At 26.6% G+C, this 17,291-nt stretch overlaps 3 protein-coding genes across 4 annotated transcripts; 2 read left to right on the top strand and 1 right to left on the bottom strand.

Annotated features, from left to right (window-relative positions):
- Window positions 1–898: 898 nt before the first annotated feature.
- Window positions 899–3,362, top strand: LOC129611083 (solute carrier family 25 member 44). Its single transcript, XM_055524023.1, has 5 exons — window positions 899–1,557; window positions 1,621–1,822; window positions 2,202–2,483; window positions 2,553–2,834; window positions 2,888–3,362. Exons 1-5 carry the CDS (start codon window positions 1,423–1,425, stop codon window positions 2,923–2,925), a joined length of 939 nt encoding a protein of 312 aa, XP_055379998.1. The 5' UTR covers window positions 899–1,422; the 3' UTR covers window positions 2,926–3,362.
- Window positions 3,363–6,136: 2,774 nt separating this feature from the next.
- Window positions 6,137–10,104, bottom strand: LOC129613752 (cytoplasmic aconitate hydratase). Its single transcript, XM_055527960.1, has 10 exons — window positions 10,098–10,104; window positions 9,947–10,039; window positions 9,591–9,760; window positions 9,009–9,154; window positions 8,872–8,941; window positions 8,296–8,803; window positions 7,373–8,245; window positions 6,855–7,287; window positions 6,505–6,787; window positions 6,137–6,447 (listed from the first exon to the last, which is right to left on the bottom strand). Exons 1-10 carry the CDS (start codon window positions 10,102–10,104, stop codon window positions 6,337–6,339), a joined length of 2,694 nt encoding a protein of 897 aa, XP_055383935.1. The 3' UTR covers window positions 6,137–6,336.
- A 2,692-nt stretch (window positions 10,105–12,796) lies between these two features.
- On the top strand, window positions 12,797–16,964 carry LOC129609702 (NFX1-type zinc finger-containing protein 1). 2 transcript variants are annotated; one of them, XM_055521819.1, is made up of 11 exons: window positions 12,797–13,056; window positions 13,121–13,722; window positions 13,795–13,864; window positions 13,937–14,325; window positions 14,391–14,558; window positions 14,636–15,172; window positions 15,228–15,375; window positions 15,433–15,788; window positions 15,881–16,024; window positions 16,277–16,591; window positions 16,659–16,964. In XM_055521819.1, exons 1-11 carry the CDS (start codon window positions 12,900–12,902, stop codon window positions 16,803–16,805), a joined length of 3,033 nt encoding a protein of 1,010 aa, XP_055377794.1. In that variant the 5' UTR covers window positions 12,797–12,899; the 3' UTR covers window positions 16,806–16,964. The 2 variants fall into 2 exon arrangements, with proteins under 2 accessions (XP_055377794.1, XP_055377788.1); XM_055521813.1 differs by having other exon boundaries at window positions 12,797–13,059; window positions 16,659–16,963.
- Window positions 16,965–17,291: the final 327 nt, after the last annotated feature.

The raw sequence follows: 17,291 nt of genomic DNA, 5'->3' as shown, positions 1-17,291 counted from the left end.
TTACGGTACATGTACCTGATGAATGTACAAGCCGGAAATCTAAAACGGTTTTTGAAAAGCTCGGCTCCAGAGTCCAGCGGTACCACAACGAGCCTATTTATACTTTACAGTAGCCGCGTAAACCTGACCTAACCTAACCTAATTGCATTTTACTAAAAATCGTATAATCCATTATTAAAATTATTTCATTATTTTTTTTATTTAACCGAGCTTTTGAATTTATGCCTGTTAATTTGCATGGAAACATAAAAAGTATGGAACTTAATATAAAGCAACTAAAAATGCCAATTTTTTTAAAAATAAAACTTTTATTTGCACGTAAAAGTTGATTATGTAAGAAGAAAAATTAAATGTTTCTAAAACAGCTTACCCCAATGCAAAAAAAATTTATTTTAATAGATATAAATATGTGAATAATAAAAACTAAATGAATTTTATGACAATCTTGCATTTTATTGAAAAGCAGCTTTCGTGCAGATATTTCTAATTTTTTTTTAATGTGTGAATGATTGACTAAAAATTATAACTCAATATTTTCTCTTATTCTCTCAAATGAATATCTTTTTAGCTAAGACACAAGGTCACCTTCATACATTCAGCCGCCCCTTATATTTTCAAATTATTATCTAAATTTTTTTAAATTTGCAAATGTTTTCCATAAATTTTCTGTCTTACCTAAACGACTTTCCGTTACTTAACAATTTGCTCCTTAAATAAAATTAAAATGTTCTATTTTAAACTAGATGTCACTAGAGTAGTAAAAAATTATTGTTTTCTGGGAGAATAAGATAAACAAAACAAAACTGAAAATGTTTTTATTTTTTCATATCAAGTTCGAAAGAGAACAATTAAAAAAAATTGAAAATATGTCAAAATCTAATGTCAATGTCAGGTGAGTGTGAGTTTTGTGTGATTAGTTTTTGTCTAGACCACAAGTTTTTTCATTTGAATAAAGTTAAATTTTCTTAAAAAATAAAGCCGTAAGGAAAAATTTCCTTTTGTCTCCAAAATATTAACTATTTTTTAAAGCTTTAATTCTCTTTAAAAGTGAAAATTAAATATTTTAACAGCAACAACCTAAAATATACAAAAACTCAATTATATAATTTCATAATATCTATTGATATTTCAATTTTGTATAATTTCCAGACAGTAAATAAAATATGCTTTAAATATTAATTACTGATGTATAAAATTTAAAAAAAATTATGAGGACTTTCTGTATAATTGATTTTACAGAATATTTTTTCTTAGTAAAATTACGAAGGTTCTCATATCAAGGATGACATGAATAAATAACAATTGAATTTGTTAGGTATAAGAATATATTCAATTTGGGTACAGAAGTAGTAGCTTGAGAAAAGCTGTAGCATAATTTGTTAGTTTTTATCTTCGTTTGTTTCAAAATTTTAAAGTAATATTATGGAATCTGAATATATTAAAAGTATAGAATGGAGCATGATGGATAAGAAAAAATTTATTCCCTTATCTATGCTTAGCTCGTTTTCAGTTCGATGTTGTCTTTTTCCATTGACTGTCATAAAAACCCAGTTGCAGGTAAGCTTTTCGTAAGTTAACTATGGAAAATTTAAATACTAAGCATTGAAATAATTGTTTCAGGTTCAATTTCAAAATGATATATATACGGGTATGATTGATTGCGGTCGTAAACTTTATAAAACCGAAGGAATTCGTGGTCTCTATAAGGGATTTTGGATTTCATCTTTTCAAATAGTCTCTGGTGTGTTTTACATATCAACTTATGAATCTGTAAGACATATGATGTCGCAAGTTGGAGCTGGAGATAGAGTCAGAGCTCTTGGTATGTTTTCTTTACTCTTCCAACATTTTAACTTTTTCTTTTTCAAAAGCTTAATACCTACAATTTAAAAAATAGTCTCTAGCTGTATAATTTGATTTAGTAGGTACATATAAATTACTGATATATTTCATACATGTACATATATAAGTAGTTGTGCAATATTAAAATATACCCACCCTCATAGAATAAGTTATTAAGTCTTATCTCTTAAAGCAAATATACTAAAATGCTAAATAAACTGATAGGAAATGGACATCAACTTCATATTTAATTATCAGTTTTTAACATAGTTTTACATTGTTAATATGTGTATTCTTTAAAAATATCCGTATTAACTTGACGAACTTAAAAAAAAACCTATATTTTTTATATATTTTAGTTGGTGGTGGTTGTGCATCATTAGTTGGACAAACAATAATAGTTCCATTTGATGTAATATCACAACATGCAATGGTTTTAGGTATGCGAACTCAAGGAAAAGATGTCAATCCATTAGGAATTTCTACTAATAATAAAAGCAAATTTTATGTAACAAGAGCAATAGCACTAGAAATTTATCGAAGAGATGGAATAAAAGGTTACTATAGAGGCTATGTTGCAAGTTTATTAGCATATGTTCCTAATTCCGCAATGTGGTGGGGCTTTTACCATTTTTATCAAGGTAAAATTAAATAATATGTCTGAAAATAAGAACAAATTTATAGTGTATAATATAATTAATACGTTATAGATGAGCTTTTAAAAATTTCTCCACCTTGGATATCCCACCTATTTATACAATGTGTTGCTGGAACACTTGGCGGTTTTACAACGACAATAATAACAAATCCATTAGATATTATACGAGCTAGATTACAAGTTCAACGCCTTGATTCAATGAGATTGGCATTCCAAGGTCTTTGGGCAGAAGAAAAATTCAAAATTTTTGTTAAAGGTTTATCAGCTCGATTAATGCAGTCCGCTGCGTTTTCTTTTAGTATAATTTTGGGTTATGAAACTATTAAACGATTAGGTGAAATATCCAAAATAAATAAATACGCTTTTAATAAAAAAATTTTTTTTCAGCAATCACCGAGCAGTATAGACATAGAGTGCGATGGTAAACACTATAAAAAAAACTACTGACTATTATCAATAATAGAAACATTTTTTACTAAACTTGAAATTTGATTAATTTTTAAGTTAAGTTTTAATGGCGGAATTCGCACAATTTTTGTTATTTATTTATATTGAATTTAGTTGAATTGTTGTCATAATTTTGCATTTAAATTAAGTCCAATTAGTTTACATGTTACGTTAAATTTAGTTCAAATTTATTTTCATTTTAATTTTTTTATTATATTTATTATGCCTTTATGTTTTAGCCAAAGTATAGAAAACAACTCTTTCCCATTGTTATGATTATTTAAGAATGTCAATTAAATGCAATAATGATTTCACCAATTCTACATTAAATTAATTTTATCAATTTTTAATATATTCTTGAGTAAAACTATAATTATGATATAATATTAATATCATAATTATGAAATATGTAAATTAAAATTAGATATTTGATTTAAAATATGGAACAAAAATGTATTCCTTTTGGAAACCTTTAATATGTAATTTAAAAAAAAAATACTATAAATTCCAAAAAAGGATCTTGAGATAAATTTTTATTGAATTTATTCTCAATCCAAAAAGTAAAATATAAAATTGAATTTATTTATGATGATTATTATAGTTCATAATATAAACATAAAATATTTCTATATTTTATGTTGTTCTGTAAATAATGAAGTTGTAATATAAATAAATATGTACATTTGTAATTAATAAAAACTGAACCTCGTATAATTTGTAAAATATCGATAAATTCATTAAATTTAAATATGAATATTATATTTCAAATACATATGTAATTATCAAAAATTAAATTAACTTTTAAATTAAATTTAAAGTGATACGAACGAATGAAAATTTTTACGTTTTATTTTTGTGGTTCTTAGATATTTTAATTTTATATGTATGTGATTATGTACTATCAATTGGAGAAAAACTTAGAAAACAATAATTTTTGTTAAAATTTCAAAAGATAAATACTGTACCTACATAATTTGTTTAAAAAATGAATAAATAAAACAATTTTCCAAAAACGATTAGATTTTTCTTTAAAAAACAGAATTTTATAAAAATATGTTGTGTAATTTTCACTTATAAGTTAAATGTTACAATTTTAAAGTATATTTATACTTTACAATTACACCAATCATCAACTATATTGCCTTTTACCATAATTTCATTATGCTTTATTAATGTAATAAGTAAGTAATACAAAATACGCTAGCAATGGACTACAAAATTTTTTAAATTAAAAAAAATTTAAAATACGATACATATATACAATTTTTAGTGCAAACTTTACAAATTTTATTTTATTAAAATTCAACTGTATATGTTAAATTCAACTGTACAAAGTTATTGTTCCACTGACCTATAAATGAAAGCTTTAAAAAAGTCCCAAATAAAATACAATGTAACATCTACTTTGATTTATTTTAACTTTTTTTTATGAAATTTTTTATTGTACACGTTGTAAAATCGGCAATATGAGCAAGCTACACGTCACATTCAAAAGTATGTTTTCAACCCATTATTTAAAAATTATTTAAGGTTTTACTCAAAAAATATCAATTCAATGTGACTAAAAATTATTATTTTTCCATAATAGATAGCTGTTTTGCCCTGAAAAACGAAATTATTGGTTTCATCAAACGAATTTTAAAGTAATAATGTAATATATTAACATTGTTTGAGCGATGAATTAGTTTACATTTTAAAAATTGTGCGAATTGTAGATAAAAAACAACATGCGTAATATTTTAAATACTGATGGGCCCCCACATAAGTTGCATGCAATTTTTAAATTACTTAAAGAATTTTACATATTTTTATTTGAGTATTAAAAAAACCCAAAAATAACAATTCAGTAAACATACATAATATATTATCTTGCTTTAAATCATCATTTCAATACAAGTATTGTATAAACAAATAAAGAATTCTATTCGATATTTCTACAATATGATCTCTCTACATAATTTGATTACGAACATGTACAAAGGTTTGATCTTTATTACATTAAACAAATACTATTGCAATGATTTTTTTCTTAGCTTTCTTTCAAAAATAAATTTTTCTTTTATAAAGTAAAAAAAAAAACATAAAATAAAACAAAATTGAAATCAACTAAAGTAATGGAAAATGCTGATTCAGATTTATTACATTTAATCGCTTTAACAGGTAAGTTTTATTGCGAAAACCATATTAATAACAGTTCACAAATATATTGTTTCATTCAGTAGAACACCAGTAGCCAATACAAAACGGTCGTGTAATTTTTAAAACAAATATAAATCACTTTCGGTACTTAACTTAGCGAAAAAACAGAAGTAACATAAAGCGATACGATTAAATTGTTAATAAAAAATTTTAAAATAAACTTAAGCATTTACATAATACTGTTGTTATTTAAAAGCCATTGAAATTCATAACTAGTCTCTTTGGTGTACTATCTTATGATTTAAATTTAATCCTAATAAATCATAAAGCTAGAACATCATTGAAATTCGTTTTGAAATTACAGCAATAGAAATAAATACATATATTTAAATATTATATTATAGTATAAACGAACATATACAAGCATCTTTTTTTATTTAGTGTGAACCATATTTGATTGGATTAAAAGGAACTTTTACTGTGAGATGTTAATCTATTTTTAGTTAATAATCATATCACAGTAATTGTACCTTATAATTCGATTAAAAAGTTTAATTCAACTATCAAAGTTTTTAAGTGAGTGTTTAAAAAATTTCAATTCATACATATTATGTATATGTATAAAGAAAAAAGTGATTATGAGGCAAACACGGCTCAGATGGTGTTTTTGTTAGATACCTTATTTTATACATATTATTGTAATCATCACTGGGCTCCGTTTGTCTGATAATCCTAACATATCAAGCAAAAAAAGTCTTATTAAATAAGAACTACTTAAAGTTTTAATTTATTAATAAAAAAAATCTTTTTGTTCAAATTTTAATATATCGAAACGGGTAGAAAATATTTTTATTGTAAGTTTATACTTTCAGCAAGTACAGTAAGTGCAACAAAATTAAATTTCCACTTAAAAAGGGAATTTTTATTATAAATTAATATTTTACACTATAAACGTCTAATTTGGAGTGATTAAGGTACGGAAATTTATTTTACATCTACATACATACATGCATATACATTGATCAAAAACAATTCAAAGTAAAAAACGTATGAATTTATACAAATTTTAATTTTAATAATATATTTATAATTTTAAACATTATTTTAACAAATTAGTTATATGTGAAAGAATTTCAATAAAAAAAAAACTTCAATTCGAAAAGTATTATTTCATACTTGGATAAATCTATAAAAAAAAACGAGTATATATAAATCCCTCCACAAAATTAAACTTTGATCATTGAAAATATTTAATCAAGCATTTTTCTTATCATATAATTCAGAATTCCTCCATTACGAAAATATGTTACATCCACTTCAGTATCAAAACGTAAAATTGTTTCGAAAGTTTTATCATCAGCCTGAAATTACAAAAAAATAACTTAAATCATGAACATAGTCTATTTTAAATAATTTACCTGAACTTGTATTTTCTGACCGGGTTTTATGCTATCAGGAATATTTATATTGTATTCTTCACGACCAGTTAAACCAAGGCTTTCAGCATTTTCATTTGGTAAAAATTGTAAAGGTATGATTCCCATTCCGACAAGATTTGAACGATGAATTCTTTCATAGGACTCAGCAATGATAGCTTTGATACCCAATAAGAACGGACCTTTTGCTGCCCAATCTCGACTTGAACCACTGCCGTAATCTTTTCCAACTACAGCAATCAAACTAACATTCTCTTCTTTGTATCTGAAATATTTAATAAGAGTTAAACAAACAATTCGCAAATGAAAATTTCTAAAATTTTCAAATTTACCTTGCAGCGCAATCATAAATATCCATTTCATCTTGACTTGGAAAATGAAGAGTACGAGGTCCAGGCTTTTCTAAAAATTTATTTACCAAACGAATATTTGCAAATGTACCCCTAGCCATTATGGCGTCGTTTCCTCTTCTAGAACCATATGAATTAAAATCTCTTGGGCTTAAGCCTCTTTCACCTAAGTATCTTGCAGCAGGACTATTTCTTGCAATAGAACCGGCCGGGGATATATGGTCAGTTGTTACAGAATCTCCCAAGAATAATAAACATCTCGATTTATTTATAGAATTTATTGGTGGTAATTGACGTGACATATTATCAAAAAATGGCGGTTTTTTAATGTAGGTTGATTCTTCACTCCATGGGTATAACATGCCTTCGGGGGCTTGAAGATTTTGCCAATCAGGTGAACCTAATTGAATTTTTCCTATATAAAAAAAGAAGAGTTTATTTATATTAAAATTATCAATGTATATTAAAATTAAATATTATTTTCATTTAATGTAGTTTACCATATACTTCTTGAAACATAGCAGGAATCACGTAATTATTTTCAACTTCTTGAATTTCGGAGCGTGTAGGCCAAATTTCATGCAAAAACACTTTTTCACCTTTGTTATTTATACCAACCGGTTCCTTTTCAAAATCAATATCTGTTCGGCCAGCTAAAGCGTATGCAATAACAAGTAATGGACTTGCTAAGTAGTTGGCTCTTGTGTTAGGATGAACCCGTCCCTCAAAATTACGATTTCCCGAAAGAACACTGCAACATACCAAACCATTTTTTTCAATAGTGTTAACAATGTTTTCTTCCAACGGCCCAGAATTACCAATACATGTCATACAACCATATCCAACTATATTAAATCCTAATTTTTCTAAATAAGGAATGACTCCTGATTCTTTGAGATAATAAGTTACAACTCCAGATCCGGGAGATAAAGAAGTTTTTATGTAAGGCAAAATCGAAAGACCCCTCTCAACAGCGTTTTTCGCTAACATTCCAGCACCTAACATAACTGATGGATTGCTTGTATTCGTGCAAGAAGTAATTGCAGCTATAACAACAGAACCGTGGGTGATGCTATAAGTTTTTCCATCATCCCATTGAAAGCTAGCTGTAGCATTTAAAACATCTGGTTTTAAAGCAAAACCTTTAAACCCAATTTTATTTGTCAAGCAAGATCTAAAATCATCTTTCATATCCACAACTGAGACGCGATCGTGTGGCCTCTTTGGACCAGACACTGACGTTACGACTGTAGAAAGATCTAATACAACCACTTCGCTATATTCGGGATCTTCAGCCTCGTTTTCGTAATTGCGCAACTGCTTGGTAAGCTCAAGATATTTTTTTATAATTTCTATTTTTTCCTCTTTGCGATCTAAAACGAAACCATTACAATATTTTTTCAGACATACAGACAATACTTACTTGTTTGCCTCAAGTATGCTAATGAATTTACATCGATTGGAAAGTAACCAACAGTAGCACCGTATTCAGGACACATATTGCTTATTGTTGCTCTGTCTGCAATGCTTAATTCAGCTACTCCTGGTCCAAAAAATTCCACGAATTTGCCAACTACTCCTAATTGTCTCAAATGTTTTGTTATAGTCAAAACTAAATCTGTAGATGTTACTAGTGGACTAAGTTTTCCAATTAATTTGTAACCAATAACTTCTGGCAATAACATGGAAATCGATTGTCCTAACATTACAGCTTCCGCTTCAATACCTCCAACACCCCAACCAACAACTCCTAAACCATTTATCATAGTTGTATGTGAATCTGTACCAACCACACTGTCAGGATACAAAATTTTTCCATCATTTTCATCGCCTTCAAAAACAACACGTGCCAAATACTCCAAATTAACTTGATGAACAATTCCGGACCCTGGCGGAACGATTAACATATTATTGAAAGCTTTTGCACCCCACTACAAAATTATTATTCAATATATTTTAAATTTTAAAGGTATAAAGATTAATATGTTTGGCTACAAACTTTAAGAAACGTAAATCTTTCTTTATTCCTTTCAAATTCCAGATTTTGGTTTTTAACTAAAGCATCATCTCTTTATGAAAAAAAAATATATTTAATCTATGTAGATAAATTTTAAAATAAAAAATTCAAATTCTTACGATCTAGAAAAATCAACTTGAATCGAATGATCGATAACTAGATCAGCCGGACAAATTGGATTTATTTTCTGAGGATCACCACCAAGTTCGCGAACAGCATCTCTCATAGCAGCAAAATCAACAACAGCTGGAACACCAGTAAAATCCTAAATAGTAATGTTAATAAGAATTTTGCATTAAAAATAGGTAATAATTTGTAATTCTTTTTAATCAGTAAGATTTAAATTCAAAACCATTAAAAAATATTCTAATAAACACATAAAAAAAAATCAAATTTAAGACATAAAATACGCATGTTTCGGTAGGTAGAAAAGCCGTTCATACATATGTACATAGTTTTAGTTATCAGAAAAGCTTAAAATGCAAATGTCTTCTTAGACATATTTCAACTAACATTTTTATTTTACCAAGAAAATTTCAAATTCCTCTTGGTGTTACACAAGTCTATAATTCTTTAATGTAAAAAGAAAAAATAAACTTTACAAACTTTCAAAAATACATACAATCATACATTTTCCTTCAAGTTCTATTTTTTTTTATTTAAAAGCTCACATAACCACCTTTTGTTTTTTAAATATTTACTTGTAAGATTACTCTTGCTGGTTTAAACGAGACTTCTATATCATTTTGACCTTGTTTTAAATTGGGTGACCATTCCAAAATATTTTGCACGTCTTTTTCCAAAATGTGAAAGTTATCACAATTGCGAACAGCCGATTCCAGTAAAACTCTAATACAGTAAGGTGTTTTTTCTAAAAATATAAAATTTGTGTATCGTTCAATACTATGGTGCGGTGTACTCGGCAATTTTAAATTTTTGAAGACAAATTAAAGTAAAAGTAATATGTAAGTATGTATGTATATGATTTAATTATTCATGAATATTCAATTGGTATTATGTATATATTTATACAATTCCAGAATATTTTGTAAATTACCATATTTGGAGTCCAACGAGCATAGGTCAAAGTATTTATAAGTTATGCCCCCATGATTAAATTGTTTTTTAAAATGTCCATAAGGATTTTTTCCTAAAGGAAACACCTTTTTAATAATAATTAATTAATTACATTTAGATTATAACAATACCTGACATGTTATCTTCTGAAACGGTTATCAGTATCACTTAAATAGACCCCTCAAATAATGATGATGTGGAATTACATATAAAGATAAATCGAGTCTAAATGAATTCAATAAGTTTAGTTTTACCTTAATATATCTAATTAATGCAAACTTATCAACTTCGCACTTAATATGAATCTATTTAAATATTGCGAAATTAAATTTTTGATATATTTTCAAACCGTAAACCCACTTCAAGATAGTAAATCCGAGGAACATCTATCATATGCCTATCAAACTGCACACATATGTATGTAAATTTAATTAATTCTTCATAAAAAATAAGAAAACATTTAAAAAGAAATGTCAAAAAAGTAAACACAATCAAAAAACAAATCGTATGGCCAGACTCCTAGAGCCACATCAAACTTGAAATCTAACCCAGCATTTACACGTACAAGTTACTTGCAAGAAAGTTGCAATACATACAAAAATTTTACTAACACATTGAAATATTTCTACTTGCTTGTTTACTTGCAGTTCAACTTGCAAGAAAATTTTGCTGCCAGTAATTTGAGCAAGTAATTTGACATATTGAGAAATTCACAAAAAAAAATTTGTTGTTTTGATTTTTTTTTTTTTTTAATTTAAAATTTTTGAATTTTGTTTTGAAAAAATTAAACTTAGCAAACTTATGGTTTCTAAAATTTATAAACAATTATATATAATGCTAGTTGTTTTCTTCTCAAAGACATTTTCAAAAATTAACTTGCTAAACGCCTACGTCATAATAGCAAGTAATTTGACATTTCGAAAAACTAATTGACAATTAATATTATACAAACTTGCTTGCAAGTAACTTGTATGTGTAAATGCTGGGTAAGGTACTGTAACTGATACATAGTACACGAAAACTCCTTGAATCGAATAGAAAATTAATCGAATAGAAAATCAAGTATCGTTTACACATCAAGCAAACATCAAGATTTTTTTCGATTTGATGGAAATTTGATGAAAATTTGATGTGTAAAATGGAGCTTTATCCAATTCATATGTAAAAGAGTTACATAAGATATAAAAATTAAAAAGGTGGGAACAATTTTTTCTCATTATGTGCTCTGCATCAGTGGTTTATTGTGATCAGCAAATTTAGTATTCGAAAATTTATTTTTTATAGTTACTTAAATTATTTCTTATAAATTTTTTGAAAATTTATAAATATAAAAAATATCTCAAATATATGTAATCAAATTTAATGAAAACTAATTTAATTTTAAATTCTTCATTTTTTTTTTTTTTTGATTCACATTATTTTTCCATTAATTTAAATTATTCATTTTTCCTTAAATTTTTTTTACATTGTTGATTATATTATTGATTTGGCAGCATATTTGATGAAATAAAGTTTGATGTGTAAACAGACTTTTCCATACAATTTTGTGGTTGTCAAATTAAATTGTCAAATTTAGTCTTACCAAATTCTTATCAACCTTTTGGGCAGAAGGAAAAAAAATTGTATGGATAGACTATTCTACTGTTTATTGTAAAATTTATCTTTTAAAGTTTTATTATAGGTTTGCTGAAAATGGCTCAAAGTTGCTGAAAATGGCTCAAAAAAATTACAAGTAGTGCAAAATTTAATTTAATGTATTAAATCTTTTGAAAATAAGGGTGGTTTACTAATAAAGTAAATTATTTTTCTTTAGTTATTAAATATTTACTTTCCTTTTCATTTAAATTACATAAATTGTTTACTTTTTCTTATATTATTTATTTTTCACTTATTTTTATTTTCAAATAAATCACTCTCACTGTGTTATATAACATGGATATGCTTCAATATGGATAAAAAATTAAATACTTGTCAAATTTAATCATCAAACTTTGCTTGATGTGTAAACGATACCTTATTCTATTCTATTTAGATTTACTGTCAAATTTTTTAAAAGTAAAATATTGACAATAAATTTTTCAGGCAAATTTTGAACAACGATTTTTATTTTGGTAATAAAATTCTTAGCAATTCTGATAGAGCTCAGCATCAAAATTTAATCATTTTGCTACAAGAAAAATAAACAAAAAAAACGATTGGCCACTGTTCTGAACTGTCACTAAAATTAGAATTGAAAATAAATTGAGAAAAAAATACAAGTTATACCGAGTTCGAAAATTTTTTTAGTATTCCACCTTAGCCTTATACTCAACAGAACAATGTTGTTAGTAAAAAGCAGAACTGATATATTTGTTGACAGATTTGAAATTTTTTCTGAGATAAAAAGCGAGAACGTCCAAGGACTGAAATTGTTAAACAAACCATTGTAGCGCAGGATTATTTACAAATAAAAAATTTTTTGTGTTTTAGACGCTTCTTATAGTTCATAAGTTTTTACACAATCCTGTTTAAGACAAATTTGGGTAACTGAGTGTTTTCATGTGTTTTATTTTACCATCCAAGCAGACATATGCTTCTTAGTTTTGCAATTACTGTTTGATTGCTTAATTGCATGCGATTACACAATTACGCAATCAAATAGTTTTGAAACTAAAAATTGCATATGCCTTCGTCCTAAAAACACAAAACTTTATTATTAATATCAGTAGTTTTGCCGATTTTAATAGCGAGTCGCAGCATTGTGTTTCCCTGTGTATTATATAAACGTCAATAAAATGAAATGTCAAATTTTTTGTTTTATATCATCTGATTTTTGATTTGTTTCTTGAAAAAAAGCTGCATCTTTCCTTCGTTTGGTTTGCCTGCACCCATATTTAAAAAGTTGAAGAATTTTTTTTTCTGTTATTGAGTAAAAACAAAAATTTTGTTAAAAAATGTCTGATGACGATTGGTTTGATAAAGATATTGATGAAATAGTGCAAGAAGTTCAAAAAAAGAAAGAACCGGTACCGGCTTCTGATTTGTCTGAAAGTGATTTTCAAGATTTAAGTTTGTTGCCAAATCGTATTCCGAATTTTGCAGCATTTGATGGTGGTAATAATGAGAAGATTTTAGTTCTTATAACAAAACATTACAAATTATCTTTTAATTACAGATTATGGCGGTAATTATGAACTTCCAAAAAAAGTCGAAGAAAAACAAGTTAACAGCAATAAGAAACATGTGAAGACGGAGAAAGGATGGGTGCAATCATTATCCTTCAAAAAATTGAGTTTCATTTCAGAGCTCACTCCATTGAATGTTTTCTTAGAAGTGACACAAAATGATTGCGGCTTTTTTCAATGTTTCAAAGAAAATGTGACAAATGAATTTATAATTTTAATGATTAAAGTTATGGCTAAATTATGCGAACAACCGCTTGAGGAATATAAAAATGATTTCCTTAAAACTTTTATTGAAAGTGAGAATTTCTTAAAATCATTAGAAGGGGTTTTGCAAGGATTGTTTGATAACACAATTGTAAAAAATAAAAAATCAATTTTTCAAATAAATGTACAAGAACTCACTGAGGAAATTATATTAATTTGCAAAAATATTTCTTTGGCGGGTATAGCCAATAATGTTATAAAGAATTTCGTGAAGAATTTGTTGGAAAAACTCAATAAGGCTGGGAATAAATTTTCATGGTCGAAACAAAAGTTAGTGGATATTGATCGTGTACTGAATTCTGCACCAAATGTAATAAGATCAAAAGAAGTAAGTTTTCGGGAATATATTGTTTTTGGTGTTATTTCTATTTTATTGATTAATAATTACTATTTGTTAAAGATTTATCCATCTTTGGAGGAATTAAATCAAACCGGAGAAATTAATTGCTTAAAACCTAATATCACCGAAGGTAAATATTTTATACAAATAAATATGTAAACAAACCATCAAAAATTTAAATTACAATTAACTTCAATTTAAGGAAAATACAGTTCTGTTTTGCATTATTTGGATGTACATTTGTCTTTATTACGAGAAGACTTTATATCGCCATTGAGAGATCTTATTCAAGAATTAAGGGCTTCACAAAATTTAGAAGAAATACCATCGACAAAAATTTACAAAAAAGTTCGTTTATTGGCAACTGATTCCGTTTATTCGAAAAATCGTAAAGGCGAGATGATTTTGGTTGATTTGAAAGCAGATCAGAGAAATGGTTCAAATATCAACACAAGCCCAGAACCTACATGGGTTAATCCTAAAAAATTAATGTTTGGTTCTCTTCTGTGTTTTGCAACCAATTTAGAATTTAATAATATATTGTTAGCTGTAGTGTCTAACAGAGATGTTGATATGATTTTAAAGGGATATGTAAGATATGAATCAAGATATTGTTAAAGCAGAAAAAAAAAATAATTTTCTTTTTTGGATTTCAGATTCAAATAGAAATAATAAAAATATATGATGTTTCAAAAATATTTGAAACCGATTTTATAATGCTGGAAAGTGAAGTATATTTCGAACCTTATAATCACGTGTATAAAGTTCTTAAAAGTTTAGATCAATCAAACTTCCCCTTGGCAAATTATATCGTTGGAATTGATGTAAGTTAAAAAATTGCAAAATTAAAATTTTAATTATAATCTTAGATTAAAAAACTACATTCAATCAAATTTTTTAGAAAACCCAACACTACCCAGAATATTTAACGGGCTCCGGAAAATCCTTTTATGAATACCGTAATCATTTTTTTAATCCGATTGATTATTCGACTTATCCTTTAGCAAAGGTTCTTAAAATGGACGATTCTCAATTAAAAGCTTACCAGCACGCCTTGAGTAACAAATTCTCGCTAATACAAGGGCCGCCTGGAACTGGAAAAACATACATTGGGTTGAAAATTTTAACTACATTGTTAATGAACATTGATTCGCAAGTGCTAATAATATGCTATACCAACCATGCGTTAGATCAATTTTTATCTAGAATATTACATGTAACAGATGATATTGTGAGAATGGGAAATCAATCAAAACATGATTTATTAGATAAGTATAATATAAAACAAATGACTGACACAATTAATACTGATAGAAGGCTAAAAGCGTGCTTTTATAATGCAAAAAATGAATATGCAAGAAAGTTCCAAGAATTTGAACAGTTACAAAGGGATTATAATGGTAGTGATGATAACTACCAAAAAATATTAAAAAGTCAGGTAAGAGGAAAATAATAAATATAAATGTATTTTATTGAGAGTATATACCCTGCAGGAAGAGTTGAAAAGAATTTCGAAGCAACTTGACGAATTAAAACAAATTACAGAATACAATTCAATAAAAGACAAGAGGGTTATTGGAATGACAACTACTTATGCAGCTAGATGCAATGTGTTGATTCAGTTATTAAAAACACCAATTGGTATTTAAATATTAAAAATAATATTGAATGAAAGCATAATGCTACTAATTTTTTCAGTTTTAATTGAGGAAGCTGCTGAGGTATTGGAATCTCACATTGTTGCTGCTTTGACAAAGAATACTCAACATTTGATATTAATTGGTGATCATCAGCAACTGCGGCCGACAACTAGTGTTTATCGATTGAGTCAAAAATATAACATGGATATTTCTCTTTTCGAGAGAATGATCAACAATAGACTGAATTGTGTTTGTTTAAATAAACAACATCGTATGCGACCAGAAATCGCGGATTTAATTCGTGGAACAATATATAAGCAACTTCATGATCACGACATTGTCACAAAATACAAAAAAATTAATGGCATGGCAAAAAATATGTTTTTTATAACTCACAATTCGTCTGAAAGTAAGGTTAGTATATAATTTTGTTTTGTAAAATAATATGATATTACTTATACGTTCATATGAATATGCAGTAATTATTTTTTTTCAATTAATTTTAGTTTAATGATGAATCAACTAAGAAGAATGTGTATGAAGCACAATTCTTGTGTGCTTTAGCAAATTATTTGCTTATGCAAGACTATAAACCGGAGGATATAGTACTGCTGACAACATATAACGGACAAATGATTCAATTATTAAATGTAAGCTTTTTTAATTAATTATTGCATTAATAACAAATAGTAGAAATGAAAACTAGATCAAAGGAAAGGCGAAGTCACACAGAAGAGGTACAACATGAAACATAAAACAATAAATTCTTCTAGTTTGAATTTTTAAATATTATACTTAAGCACAATCTAATTTTATTTTGAATTGTTTTTATTTTAATTAACTGTGTAATCTTATATAAATTTATATACATATGCACATATATTTTGTCATATTTCCCATAGGAGCGTAAACAGTATCCATCTTTGCAAAAAGTGCGAGTAACAGTCGTTGATAACTTCCAGGGTGAAGAAAGCAAAATAATTCTACTATCTTTGGTCCGCAGCAATGAAGATAATCGAATTGGTTATTTAGCTATGAAAAATCGTATTTGTGTTGCCTTATCTAGAGCGAAAGAAGGTCTTTATGCTATAGGTAATATGGAATTTTTGGCAAATAATAATTCGACGTGGGGAAACATTTATCAGAAATTAAGAGAAAAGCAAGCAGTTGGTGAAAATTTAATGCTAGAATGTGAAAGACACAGTGTTACTATTCAAGTATTTTTATGCTAAATTCTGTAATTAATAAACAAATCATTAATTTCATGACCTATTATTATTTTAGATCAATGCATTGGTAGATTTTGAGTCGGTAAAATTTGGAGGATGTCAAAAACGTTGTGACTTCCAACTACCATGTGGACACACATGTGGTTATATGTGTCATCGAAGTCAATTTGAGCATTTTGCAGATTGCAATTGTGTCAACTAAATCAAAGCAAAATTTAATATTTAAACTAAATTCAATTAAAAATAATAAAAACATGATAAATTGATTCATAACATTAAATAAATAAGTAAATAAAATTAATAGCTTAAAACAATTTTTTAAAATTATTTTGTAGCAAAGAAGACAAAAATTAAATTGTTCGTCCAGAACTTTCTTTCTTATAATCTTATTATAAAAAATGCTAGAATCTCTATAAATTTTATTTTATTATTAATTTTTTTATTTCAAATATTTCTTTATATAAAATTTATAATGTAAAACACTTAGGTGCGATAATTTATTAAACTTTAAGTTTAAATATTATATATATATGTATATATGTGTATATATATTCATATATATGTAACTTTTTATATAGCTAAGTTTTAAACAATCGAGTAGATCAGTATAATAATACGCAAATATAAATTATAACTATAAATATTTTAATTCAAGTTTGATTATATGAAAATGGATAAAAATAAACTT

The sequence above is a fragment of the Condylostylus longicornis genome, unplaced genomic scaffold (genome assembly GCF_029603195.1).
Source record: "Condylostylus longicornis isolate FDR11 unplaced genomic scaffold, ASM2960319v2 ptg000004l, whole genome shotgun sequence".
Taxonomy (NCBI): Eukaryota; Metazoa; Arthropoda; class Insecta; order Diptera; family Dolichopodidae; genus Condylostylus; species Condylostylus longicornis.
This window is presented reverse-complemented; position numbering and strand designations above follow the sequence as displayed.